Source organism: Mus musculus, chromosome 3 (assembly GCF_000001635.26).
Source record: "Mus musculus strain C57BL/6J chromosome 3, GRCm38.p6 C57BL/6J".
NCBI classification, from domain to species: domain Eukaryota; kingdom Metazoa; phylum Chordata; class Mammalia; order Rodentia; family Muridae; genus Mus; species Mus musculus.
Window position 1 is genome coordinate 108,337,181 of NC_000069.6, and position 13,060 is coordinate 108,350,240.

Here is a 13,060-nt window from a genome sequence, read left to right on the forward strand (position 1 = left end):
CTGTGCCTGCTGGTCTCTAGCAGCTGATTTAATTAGCAGAGACTAGGATTTAATAGCCTTCTTAGCAGACCCCTTTGCCAGCCAGATTCTCACAAAATTATAGGAGTTTTGGACTCTTTGATCTTATTCTAGCCTCCTTCATTATGGCTATGGTGAGAATTCCTTAGAAGCATCTCTCATCTTAACCGTTGTCCCCTGTGGTCTCCCAACATGGATTTCATCTTTATCTTTTAGACCATCAGGTATCTAATCCTTTGGATCAATTATCTAAAGCCACGGCTATCTTAAAGGCACAGAACATTTAAGTGCCAATCAAATCATCATTTTGAGAATTTCAAGCAAGTATTTGCAAATGGTAATAGAGCCAACCTAGTGATGGTCCATTTTCATCCTTAGCTCTGTGGAAGGAGATGGAATGCCAGCCATTAGGAGTACTATACCAGAATGAAGGAGCCAGAGAAATGCAGAAGAGAATTGGCAATTTGCTGCAATTGTACCCACTGAGGAAATGATTATTAATATAACTGTTTTAAAAATGTTTCTATTCATGTCCTTGACATGACACCTTCACAGAAAATTATAAAATTAAATGTTGGTACATTTATTCTAGGACACAACAAGAAGGATCCATGTGTCAACAGACCAGGGGGACACATGGAGCATGGCACAACTTCCTTCTGTGGGACAGGAACAGTTCTACTCCATCCTGGCAGCCAATGAGGACATGGTCTTCATGCATGTAGATGAACCTGGAGGTAAGAGCCGTTTAGTGCCCACCCTTCAATTCACCCTTGAATTCCTTTTTATGTGTTAAGTTTTCCTCTTACCCTGGAAGAAGTTTATCCTGGAGAGAATGTGCTGCATCTGAAAGGCTGCTTGTTCTGGTGCCTAGGGTAGTGTGTGAGGGTAGTGAATGCTTTAGAGCAGAGCTTCCCAGAGCTGTGGGTACCTGTTCAGTAGTTATGAGTTGCAAGCTTGTCTGTGACCAGGGAAAACCAGGAAATATTCAGGAGGCATTTTTGGCTTGTTTGCTGTTTTGTGGAGACAGAGACGGACTCATTCCATACTCCAGATGATTTCAGACTCACAGTGCTCCTGCCATAGCCTCCTGAATGCTGGAGTTACAAGTATGCACCACTTTGCCCACTTTAGAAATGCATAATCATTTGATAAAGCAATTTTATGTCTTCTAAACATAATGCTAAAAAGTTGGGGCTGACATTTTGTTTCTTTCCTAGTCTACTTTCCTGATGATAAATGTTTTTAAATAAAACTATCTGTAATACATTGTGATATATTGGAATTTTTAAAAGATCCGTCAACAAAGACGGTTTGAGAAGTATTCTAAAGCGCAAAGACTTAGAACTATGAGGTGGGAATCTAAATACAATGCATTGCTGGCACAATATACCTGAGAAGGGCTTTTCTGATCATGTCAGGCAGCAGATGCGTCATCTCCCATGTTCCAGCCTCTAAGTCGGATGCTAGAATTAAAGACAAACTTGAAGACTTTGTCTTACTGTGAAGGCGATTAAACAGATGTGCCGGGCTATGCAGTCATGACTAGAGTACGGTTTTGTTCTCTGTTTCCTCCCACGTCTCAGTGTTCCTGTTTGTTTGCTCATATCAGATACCGGGTTTGGCACCATCTTTACCTCTGATGATCGAGGCATTGTCTACTCCAAGTCTCTGGACAGACATCTCTATACCACCACAGGCGGGGAGACGGACTTTACCAACGTGACTTCCCTCCGTGGGGTCTATATAACAAGCACGCTCTCAGAAGGTGAGGCTCGGCTCAGCTCTGGCTCCTTCAGCTCAGTGGGCTAGGGTTTGAGGTCTACAGGGGAATCCGATGGTCCTTCCCCCACCATGTGCTTGCCTAGCCAACAAGCCTACCCTTTTTACATTGTGGCTTCATCATGTAAAGAAATTATGCTAGAAGCAGCAGGCAGAGCAAAGCACAGTGGGAAGAGGGGTCCATATTGGCCGGTGTGCAATGTGAGTCTTCTGTATTTGGAGGGCCAGGCCTAGCGGACTGAACCTGAACTTGAATCAGTCTATTTCTGTGTAGAGACTCTAGTACTAGGCCAGCCAATGTTCTCTAGTGTTCTGCTGTAAGGCTCTCTGTGCTAAGGCCTGTGTTAAGCACAGGGAGCTAACACATTACTGCCAAGGACAGAGACCCTTAAAGCCTCTGTGTATGTATGTTTTGGCAGGAGGTAAGGGCTGTTTTTCTTCCATATGTGACTTGCAATGGCCTGTGAGATCCCACGCGACAGTGGTTCCTCTTTCCTCCCTGACCTCACTTCCGGCTTTCTCCTTCATTTGCTCTGTGGCACTCACACTATCCCCCAACAGTCTTCAGATGGGCCAGGTACACACATTCATCCTTCACAGATCTGCCAGGCAGCTCCATTGCCTCAGATGTCTGCCAGGCACAGCGCTTCTTCCGGTCTCTGCTTCTGTGTTACGTTCTGAATGGGAATTACCTGTATTAGCCTATTTTAATTCACATCTGCTCCCATGCTCGTACACGTTTCCAGTCCACCTTAGATGTCCCAAAGGTTTTCACGAGTACTTAGTCTATGTCATTTGCTCTGCATCCTGTGTAATTTCACAGGTGCACCATCTCTGTGTCTGTTTCATCCCGCTGGAATGAACACTTTATACGCTTTTGCTGCTGCTGCTGGTGGCGGCGGTGATGATGATGGTGTGTGTGCTCCCCCTGCCTCTGATTAAAGGTGCGCACCACCACCGCCCAGCAGCGAAAGCTTACCTTGGCTCACAGTTTTAGCAGTTTCCTCCTGTGGCTGGTTATCCCCACTGCTTTGGGGTCTCCAGCACCACATCATGGTAAAAGTGTGTAACAGACAAAACCCATCACCTCAGACATAGTAAGAAAGAGATCCTGACATACCTTCAAGGACACAGTCCCAATGACCGAACTTCCTCTCACTGGCCTAATCTCAGCCTGGCAGCCATGCTGTGAATACCTGGGCAGTAGCCAGGAGGAAGGAATGTAAGATCCAAATTATAGTGTAAAAGAGAGCTTTGGGGTTTCTCAGTAGCAACAGTTCCAGGTGGTTTCTGGAGTTAGCTGAGTTAACTGAGCTCCTGTCCAAGGCTATGCCTTCTGGTCTGTTATTGACCAGTGCTGAGCTACTGTGTAAGTGTTAAAATGGGACTCCAGAGTCAGAGGAGTGGGAGGGGTAAGAAGTGGGACATGAAGGGAAACATGTTCAACATAGAATATGCATTTATGTGAGAACATGGACAGATGGATGGACGGACAGACGGATGGATGGGTGGGTGGATTAGCTGGCTGACTGAAACCCCCCCTACCCCGCCGGTGGGTTGGGTTTACATCACTTTTTCTTCAACACACTGGGCTTACGTTACTCTTTCCCCCGTTTAGATAACTCTATTCAGAGCATGATCACTTTTGACCAGGGAGGACGGTGGGAGCACCTGCGGAAGCCGGAGAACAGCAAGTGCGACGCTACCGCAAAGAACAAGAACGAGGTTTGTTGGCACCAACCATCATCTGTGTGTACAGAAAAGCAGCCAGCCTGCCCCGTTCCTACCAGTGCTGAGGTTTTCCATGATGAAGCCTCATTCTCAGTCAGGGTCCACAGGCAAAGGGGGAAGGCTTGGAAATGAGAATGGGGAATTCATTTAGAATTCGTGAAGTAGAAACTGTATGGAGAAGCCATAGTCGGCTTACCTGTCTTATTTAAAGAAAAACAAGATGGAGTAACAACCATTTGTTTTACCAAATTTCTGAGGGAAGACAGAATGGACAGATGTACTGATTGTTAGCTAAGGGTCTACATGGTGGGGATGAGGCCTTAGAAGTCCTTCAAGAGTCAAAGAGCAGCCATTCATAATATTACCATGTTATATTATATTTATTATGTCACATATATTATAGGTGTGAGTAGGCACAGCCTGGGAGAACTTAGTTCAATAACGGTGAGCTGGTTGCTCCCACATTCCTCTGGGATCTGTTGCACACAGGGCAACTCTGCTTCTCTCGCCTGGAGTTTTCTGTGGGGAGGAGTCTCACATGGTGTGACACCTCCTCCTCACACACTCCCTTGTTATCCATACTTAAAGCATCTGCTTCTATCTTCTTCACCTTCCTCCTGTTCTCCTGCCTTGGGATTGCTCTGCCCCTGCCCAGCTCACCATGCCCAAGGCAGGGCTGATAGTCTCTTCTTGCCTGCCCACCTTCTGGCTCCTCTACCTCTCCTTTAAAGACCTTCTCTTGGTTCTGCTTTGCCGGGGCGCCTCTCTAGTGAATGAAGGCTTTGTCCTGTCTGGCTCTGTCCACCTCGCCTCACTGACACATCCCTGCTGTTCACACACCCTCTGTGGCCTCTCAGTGTCTTCACAGAAGCCAGGTCTGTGTCCCCAAACCCCGGCCAGTAATATCTACAGGAGTCCTAGCCCTCTTTATTGCCCATCCAGTTAGAACCAGCCATCATTCTTATTTCACTAATAGTTGGCTTAGGCTTTTGCAGAGTACAAAAACATTTTGCTGTTGTGACCATTTGAGATGTTTGTTTGAAACAAGCTCTCATGCATAGCTCTGAATGGTTCTGTGTAGACCAGGCTAACCTTGAGCTCATACACATCTGTCTGAATCTCTGAGTTCTACCTTTAAGTGCTGGCGTCACACACCTGGCTCATTTGGGCGCCTTGAATGGCACTAGCTGTTAAACTGCTTTCACACACTTGCCTGCTTCCTGACATTTGGTTTTTTTTCCCTCAGCTTTATTGAGGTATCGTTGATAAATTTAAATGGCATATATTCATAATGTATGGTTTGACCTTTTCTTGTAAGTCATGCATCTTACAATGTAATGTCATACATTGTAAGATGCATGACCATAGTCAAGCTAATGAATACATACATCAGTTAACTCAGCTGTCTTTTTCTCGTGTGTGATGCGAGCATTTAGATCTATTCTCTTAGCAGATTTCAAGTATGTTGCACAGTTTACAGGATGCTACCCATGATGCTCACTAGCTCTCCAGAACTCACTTGTCCAAAATGGAAACTTTAGAACCTTTTGGCCAACGTCACTCCTGCTCGTCTCGCCTCCTGATCCCTGGCAGCCACCACTGTGCTCTCTGCTTTGATGAGTTTAGTGGGTTTTGTCGATTCCATATTTAAGTGACAACACATGGTATTTGTCTTTCACGCCTGGCTTGTATTGTGTAACAACAGCCTCCCGGGTCCATCCCATGTGACTGCAAACAGCAGGCTCTCCTTTGCTGAGAATGCCTGACACCCCGTTGTGCATGTGCTATATTCTCCATGCATTCATCTAGCAGAAGAAACATAGATGTGGGGCTGGAGAAATGGCTCAGCAGTTAAGAGCACTGGCTGCTCTCCCAGAGGACCCAGGGTGAATTCCTAGCACCCACATATGGCAGCTCACAACTTCTGTAACTCCGGCTCCAGGGACCTGACACCCTCACACACACACATGCATGCAAGCAAAACACCAAATGCATATAAAATAAAAATAAATAGATCATTTAAAAAAGAAGATACATAGGTTGGTTCTCTATCTCGAGTTGAGCCACAGCGCATGTAGACTGCAGTTGTTGCCTTGAGGTTCCAACTTCATTTCTTTTAGCTAAACACCACTAAGTAGACTTGCTGGCACTCCTGCCTTTACATGTCAAAGGAAACAGCACAATGTTTTGTGTGGTGATGGCTTCAGTTACCTTTCCCCAACAGCATGAAAGGGTTGGCCTTTCCCTGCGACTTTAAGCAGGATTTGTTATTGTTAAGCAGTAGTCATTTGTATTTTTGGTGATAGCATTTTAGCGAGTGTGACTTGACAGTGCACCGTGCTTTTATGTACTTTTCCCTGACAATTAATGATGCTAGGCCCTTCTTCAGTCACTGCCTGGCTGTTTGCTGTTTTTTGAAGAATGGCTGCATTATTCTTTGCCCAGTTTTAAGTTAGGTATTCGTTTCTTGCCATGCAATCCCTTGTGCCACGTGTAGTGTTCAGGCAGCTGTCTGTTCTGCACACGGGCACCTCGCCCTTCTGCCGTTCCCATTGTGGAAGCACTTTATTCTCCTGTGGCTCATTTGTACATGTTTGGTTTTTGTTACCTGTGTTCACAGGATCAAATCCAAAGTTACTGCCTAGACTTTCAGGAAGCCCTCCCCGTGTTCTAGTCTTACATTCACCTCTAACTACTTAGAGTAAATTTGGCAGGTCACACGAAGTCAGAGTTCAAATCCTTCTTTTGCACGTATACCCACTTTCCCCAGCAGCGTTTATGGAAGTTATAATTTCCTCATGTGTTCTCAGTTCCTTTGTCAAATATTAATCGGACACACACGTGTGAATTTGCCTAGAATGTCATGTTCCTTTGGCTCATATGTTTGTTTTTATGGGTCTATCATGCTGTTTGGATGACTGTAGCTGTGTAGCACCGTAAGGCTAGGCAATGCGACCCGTTTCCCCCTTTTTCTTTTTACATTTGATTGCTTTGGTATTTCACAGTCCCTGAGGGTTCCTTTTTATCACAGAGGAATATTGATTTTTATCAAACATCTCTGTCTATATAGGAGATTGTATGGTTTTTTTTTTTTTTTTATCCTCCATTCTTGCTAATCGTATAAACTGATTTGCATGTGACTGAACCATCCCACCATTCCGGGGAGACTCCTACTTGGTCATGGAGAATGATCAAGTTAAATGCTGTTAAATTCAGTTGCTAGTATCTGTTGAGGATTTTGGCATCTGTGCTCAGTGAAACTTTAACCTCTACATCATTTCCACTTCTGGGTTCATATAAAACAATAATTGAGCTTGGGCGTGGTCTCACATGTCTGCCATCCCAACCTCAAGGGAAGCTGAGGCACAGTCAGCAGCTTAGGTGATTTAGTAAAACCCAATATCAAAATAAAAAATTTTAAAATAAGGATTAGGGATGTACCCTGGGTGTAGACAACTTGCCTAATCAGTGTAAAGCTTTTGGTTTCGGTTCCCAGCTGGGGGAAAAATGATAACAGAATCTTAATAAAATAATCGTGCCAGCCATCTATGGTCACTAGTTACAGTGACCAAGGCAGTGGAAGCAAGGCCATCAGTAGTTGAATGGGCTAATAAAGTATCGTATACACTCCCCACCCCGCCACCACCCAAGATGGAATATTATTTTGCTTTATATAGGAAGGATATCTGACAAATGATCAACCCTGAGGACATTGCTGCAAGTGAAATGAGCCTATTACAAAAAAAGATGGCTTCTGTACAATTCATTTCTATGAGTGAATATCCCAAAGGGACCCTAGAGTAGTCAGGTCTCCAGAGACAAAGAATGGAACGTGGTTCCTCAGGCGCAGGAGACAGAAGTGGAGACTTGTTGCTTTAAATGTGGTGGTTTCAGTTTTACATGGTGAGAAGGTTCTGAAGGCTAATTAAGCAAGAATATCCCTAAATTATACTTAAAAAGCCAGATAGTACATTTTATTAAGTGAATTCTACCAGGTTGTTTTTTGTTGTTATTATTTGTTTGTTTTTTTAATCATCCCACTGAGGTTTGAGTTAAATTCACAGTCTTATTGGGAGGCTCTGTGAAAGGACTGAGGCCATCAAGTCTTTGGTTTTAATCTGGGCTTTGGTTTCTCTTCACAGTGCAGCCTTCATATCCATGCTTCTTATAGCATCTCCCAGAAGCTAAACGTTCCAATGGCCCCACTTTCCGAGCCCAATGCTGTGGGCATAGTCATCGCTCACGGTAAGGAGCCCTCTCTCTCACAATTGTGGACTGAGCCACCAAGCACAGAGAGACAGCGCTGCCTTTGGGCTTGTGTATGCATACATGCACACACACACACACACACACACACACACACACACCCCACAAGCTCACCCCACATAGTAGGTAGCTGCTCTGTTTTGTTTCTGTGTCCTTTCTGTTGCTGTGATAAACCACTCTGACCAAATGCAACCTGAGGAGGAAAGGATTTATTTCATCTTATCCTTCCAGGTCACAGTTCATCATTGAGGAAGTCATGTCAGGGACCCGGGAGGAGCCTGTTTGCTCCTGGCTCACCTTTTTCAGGCTCGTCGGCAGCTAACTTCCCTATACAACTCAAAACCACCTACCTAGAGGACTGATGGTGCTCCTCAGTGGGCTGGGCCCCCCAAGGCCAATCATTAATCAAGACAATCTCTCACAAACGTGGGTATAGCCCACTCTGACCTGGGCAGTCCCTCACCTTGTGATTCCCCAGAGACGGTGCTAAGCTGTGTCACATGTCCAGCTTGAGGTGACTAGAACAGGATCCTTTGATAGAATTTCCAGTATTGCAACAACTCTTTGGGCTCTTTTAGACTCTCATTGGCAAGAGCAGCAGCTAAGCCTTGATGGCCATCATTTTACTATAACAGGCCTGGTGACAAACACAGTAAACTCACTCAAAGGTTTCCTCTTGTCAGTAACTCCTCGCGGCTTCATTGCTGATGGATGCTAATGGTCAATTACTTTTCAGGTAGTGTGGGAGATGCCATCTCGGTGATGGTCCCAGATGTGTACATCTCAGATGATGGGGGTTACTCCTGGGCGAAGATGCTAGAAGGACCACATTACTATACCATCCTGGACTCTGGAGGCATCATTGTGGCCATTGAGCACAGCAACCGTCCTATCAATGTGATTAAGTATGCATGCTCGAAGCTCCCCACACAGTATCTGCATAGAAGGCAGTGGTGGGGAAGTTCTCGGGCTTACTGCAGGGAGAGCCCGACCCCAACCCTGATTTACATGGTTAGATTCTGTAGACCTCTGGCAAAGGCTCCTTCACAGGGATTCTGTGAGGAAGCAAGCCAGATTGCTCAACACCACTTCCCCTCTCACTCCTCCCAGCTGTAGATTTTATCACTTTTTGAGACTATTTCTCTTGGGCCAGCAAGATGACTAAGCACGTAAAGGTGTTTGCTGCCAGGCCTGACGATCAGAGTTCAATACCCAGAATGCACATGGTGTAAATTAAAAACAATCCTTCCATACCCACACCCACGATTAAATGAAAAATAACAATCTTCTTTCTCTCCACTGCCCAAAATGTAGAAATGCCCAAGCACTCTACCAAGTTAATTTCTAACTTCAGTGCACATGTTATAAAGAAATTCTAGGTATTTCAAGTCTATCTTATTAATTTAGAATTAACTTATTAATTTAGAAACTCATTCTTCCCTGGGCCATGCCTCTGTCTTCCTTTGAGAGAGGTATTCTCTTCCATGCCTTCTATGAGTGAATCCCTTCTCATACCCTGCTAACTAGAGGTATTGGAAATTAAAGTAATTTTCAGACATAAGTCACCCTCTAACTACAAGGGTGTCCCCTGGTCTGGGACCAAAGGGCTAGATTGCTTTCCTGATATCCCCAGTCCATGCTGGTCCTCTGTCATGATCCTTCTCTAACTCGGGTTTCAGGTTCTCCACAGATGAAGGCCAGTGCTGGCAGAGCTATGTGTTCACACAGGAGCCCATCTACTTCACTGGGCTTGCTTCCGAGCCTGGAGCCAGGTCCATGAACATCAGCATCTGGGGATTCACAGAGTCTTTCATTACCCGCCAGTGGGTCTCCTACACAGTCGATTTCAAAGACATCCTTGAGCGGAATTGTGAGTGTCTCCTTCGGAATTTCCCACCAGAAATCTGTAAACCCTTTTCCCCAAATAACCCATTCAGAGAAAATCTCTTTCAACCAGGGTACTCAGATGCATATGCATATGAAAGTCAATGGAGGATGGAACAGAGAAGTCATGCTGGGGCTAGTGCTGTCCACAGGAAATACAAGGGGCATCTGTATAATTTAAATTATTCTGTTAGCTATGTTATAAAATAGAAGGTGAACTACATCTCCATGGTAGAATTATCTATAAATGTCCGAAACATTATTCTTTCAACATGTAAGCGATATGAAGGATCCCTGATAGTTCACCCTTTTCCTTTTAAGTCAGCATTCTTGAGCAAGTCTCAATTCATCCATCCATGCTTGGCAGGAGTGGGGGTGAAGGAGCCGGGCTGCCATATAGGACAGTGTACTCTGCCCTGCAGGAAAGATCTTTTGTACCATTTATGAGACGTTCTTTTGCCTTGTTTGTCTTAAGTGATTTTGTGACATTTGGGGAGGGGGGTGTCCCTCTGTAGGACATTGGATGCATTGGGACTGTAGAAAGCAAGCTTTGGAGGGGAGCGTTTGGAAGGTCCGCTCTCTGACCCTGTTACTCAGAACACTGAAGGGAGGGGTTTCACATGGAGGTTGAGTTTAATGTGAGTCCTAGTGGAGACTCTAAACCCTGGGCAGGTATGAGGACTTCCAGAAGCAAGTGTCCAGCACATGGCGCTCCCAGAGTGTCGCAAACAAACCCAGTGTAGTGTCTCAATGAGAAAGATGTAGACTAAAAGAAAACACTATGGGAAAGGTGCCTGCGTTCACTGTCGGCATCATACAACCAAGGGCTTACAGGAGTCATTTTAGAGACGGGTGTCCCCTGGGTTCACCCTGCAGCACCTGTAATGCAGGACTCTCAGCCTGCACTTCCTTTTCTATAAGACACTTAAGTGTGATTCATAACCTGAGTGCACTTGGCTTCTAAATGCACTAAAGAAGGTGGACAGAGCTGGCTTGTGAGTTCATCCTCAGCAGGGAACTCTATATTACTATATTAGCTCTCAAATATTTGTTACACACCTGTCCCCTAGCAGGCTGGCTCACTGCTGGTCCTCAAGTCCTCCCAAAAAAAAAACCCAGGCAACACTCTAGGTTCCAACCTAGGAGCATTGTCCCCGGAGCAGATGATGTTGTCTACTGAAGCAGAAGCAGATGTTGGCCGTCAGAGAGCCAGTGGGCTCTAGAGAAAAGCTAGGAAGAGGCCGGTTCCCCTCTGCTGGAAGCCAAGTATGGCCGGCAACCCTGAATCTGGGCTCTTGTTGGTGTCTTATGCTAAACAAATGGCCAACGTATGGGAAACATGGCTGCTTGTCTCTGACAGCTCCAGGGATGGAGGGACCAGGCCATCAAGGCAGACCGCAGCCTCTTGGTTTGGGAAGACTCTAGTGCTCCCTGTACAACCTCACTTTAAAACAAAGATTTCTCCTAATCCCCCCCACAGAAGGCGATACAGAGAGAGTCTTCCTTTGCTATGAGGAAGTGCAACTGCTAGTGGGTTCTAGACTAAAGTGACTTTGTGTTTGCAACTCCAGACAGAAGCAAGAGATTGAATAAGACAGCTCACCTGCCTTCCCTCCCCTCCTCCTCCCCTGAGCCTGACAGCTGCCTCTCTCTTGTGGGTGGGCTGTGTGCTATGCCGACTCCTGAACATTCTGTCTGTCCTTTAGGTGAAGAGGATGACTATACCACGTGGCTGGCACACTCCACAGACCCTGGAGATTACAAAGACGGCTGCATTTTGGGCTATAAAGAACAGTTCCTACGGCTACGGAAGTCATCCGTCTGTCAGAATGGTCGAGACTATGTTGTGGCCAAGCAGCCATCCGTCTGTCCGTGTTCCCTGGAGGACTTCCTCTGGTATCAGCATTTCTCAGATCCCTCTGTCAGCCCCTGTCCCACATTCGGGGAGGTGGAAAATAGTTGTCTTATCCAGCTAAGAAATCCTGACATTCCTCTCCACCAGACTAAATAACTCTTGCCTGCTGTCCACAAAAGTGAAGCCCAGAGAAAGGGGACCAAACGGTACTAACACTTCACAGATTACTTTATCATACTGGATAGTCACTGGACACAGACTGTCCAGCCTTAGAGGTCGTGACATGGACATGGTGGGAAGGACAGAAATTAAATAAGAAGAGGCGGTCTGGCGTGTAACTCGGGTGGTACAGGGTTTGCCTAGCATGCACGGAGCCCTGAGTCCAATCCCCAACATCAAATAAAGCATGTGTGTTGGTTTATGCAGTAATCCCAGCACGTGGGGGTAGGAGCAGTTCGGTAATAGCCTGGAATACATAAGACTGTCTCAAAACTAAACTAAGGGTTGCAGGGGCAGTCTACAAAATGATAAACTAAAAACAACAGGAACAGTAGCTCAGGGCCGGGGAGGAAATTGGACTTGGCAGGTGGCTTCTGGAAGGCTTTGGATCATCTGCAAGACTGAGGACTGAAGGGTGGTGATTAGGTCCTGAGAGTAGAAGTGACATCATTATGTTCATGGTGCCTAGGTCTCAGTGAATATAGAGGCCACCAGGATGTACTCCCTAAAGTTCAGGACCATCAGAGATCAAGAGTTAGTTAGTTATGTGGTGATCTGGTGTTAGTTGATATACAAGAGGCCAATGTCACTTAAATGAGGACATTTGGGGCAAATAAGGGCTGCCTCCTATTGCAGGTGATAACTTGCTGCTTGTGACAGACAGGAAGTAAAATTGGCTTCCCAAAGCACTTGGACAAAGAGGACAGCTAGTACTCTTGTCCCCTTGTCATAGTCCCCTGAACTACAGGTGACAGCTCAATGCAGGTCTGAAGGAAACTCAGGTCCAACCCTCGGTGGCTCTTCCCATCCTCATTTCCACAGGAAACACATCACTCAGCTCACCTTCGACTGCCAGGCAAGCGTGGGGTCACTCTGAGGGGTTGTCCTGTCCTTACCCTGGCCTCCGGGGCCTCTTTCCCTGAGCTGCTGTCTCCTAATGAGCTGGGGTCCTGCAGAGTGCAGGGTTGTGAGAATGTTTCCTCTGTGAGGAAGATCTGTCCTCACCCCGTACCTCCCCCTTGGCCTTTAATGGATAAGATGGACAGACAGACAGCACAGCTTGAAAGCCTCTTTCATTTTCCCCCACCAGACACACACAGGAAGCGGTAGTGAGGAGAGGAGAAGGGTCCCCTGTGCTGAAAAGGAGGGGGACCTCGGAGCAGCTTGTTGAGGTGGTGGCATCAAGCTGAGTGCTGATGAGCAAGTGGGGCAGAGAAGCCAGAGGCCTGTTGGGAGCTTAGACACCCACAGCACACCAAGGAAGGCTGAGAGGAGTCAGAGAAACATTTGGCAGGCAGAGCCCCA

The 13,060-nt window shown here is 46.1% G+C and overlaps 1 protein-coding gene across 6 annotated transcripts in view; it reads left to right on the top strand.

Moving 5' to 3' along the window:
- The window catches only part of Sort1 (sortilin 1), a 77,546-nt gene that overhangs the window by 53,207 nt on the left and 11,279 nt on the right, over positions 1-13,060 (top strand). For all 6 annotated transcript variants that reach the window (XM_006501223.4, XM_006501224.4, NM_001271599.1 and 3 more), the window contains exons 9-15: positions 611-755; positions 1,631-1,786; positions 3,419-3,525; positions 7,674-7,776; positions 8,534-8,702; positions 9,477-9,667; positions 11,388-11,577. In XM_006501223.4, coding sequence (XP_006501286.2) covers positions 611-755; positions 1,631-1,786; positions 3,419-3,525; positions 7,674-7,776; positions 8,534-8,702; positions 9,477-9,667; positions 11,388-11,577 — 1,061 coding nt within the window. The remainder of the gene's footprint in view (positions 1-610; positions 756-1,630; positions 1,787-3,418; positions 3,526-7,673; positions 7,777-8,533; positions 8,703-9,476; positions 9,668-11,387; positions 11,578-13,060) is intronic.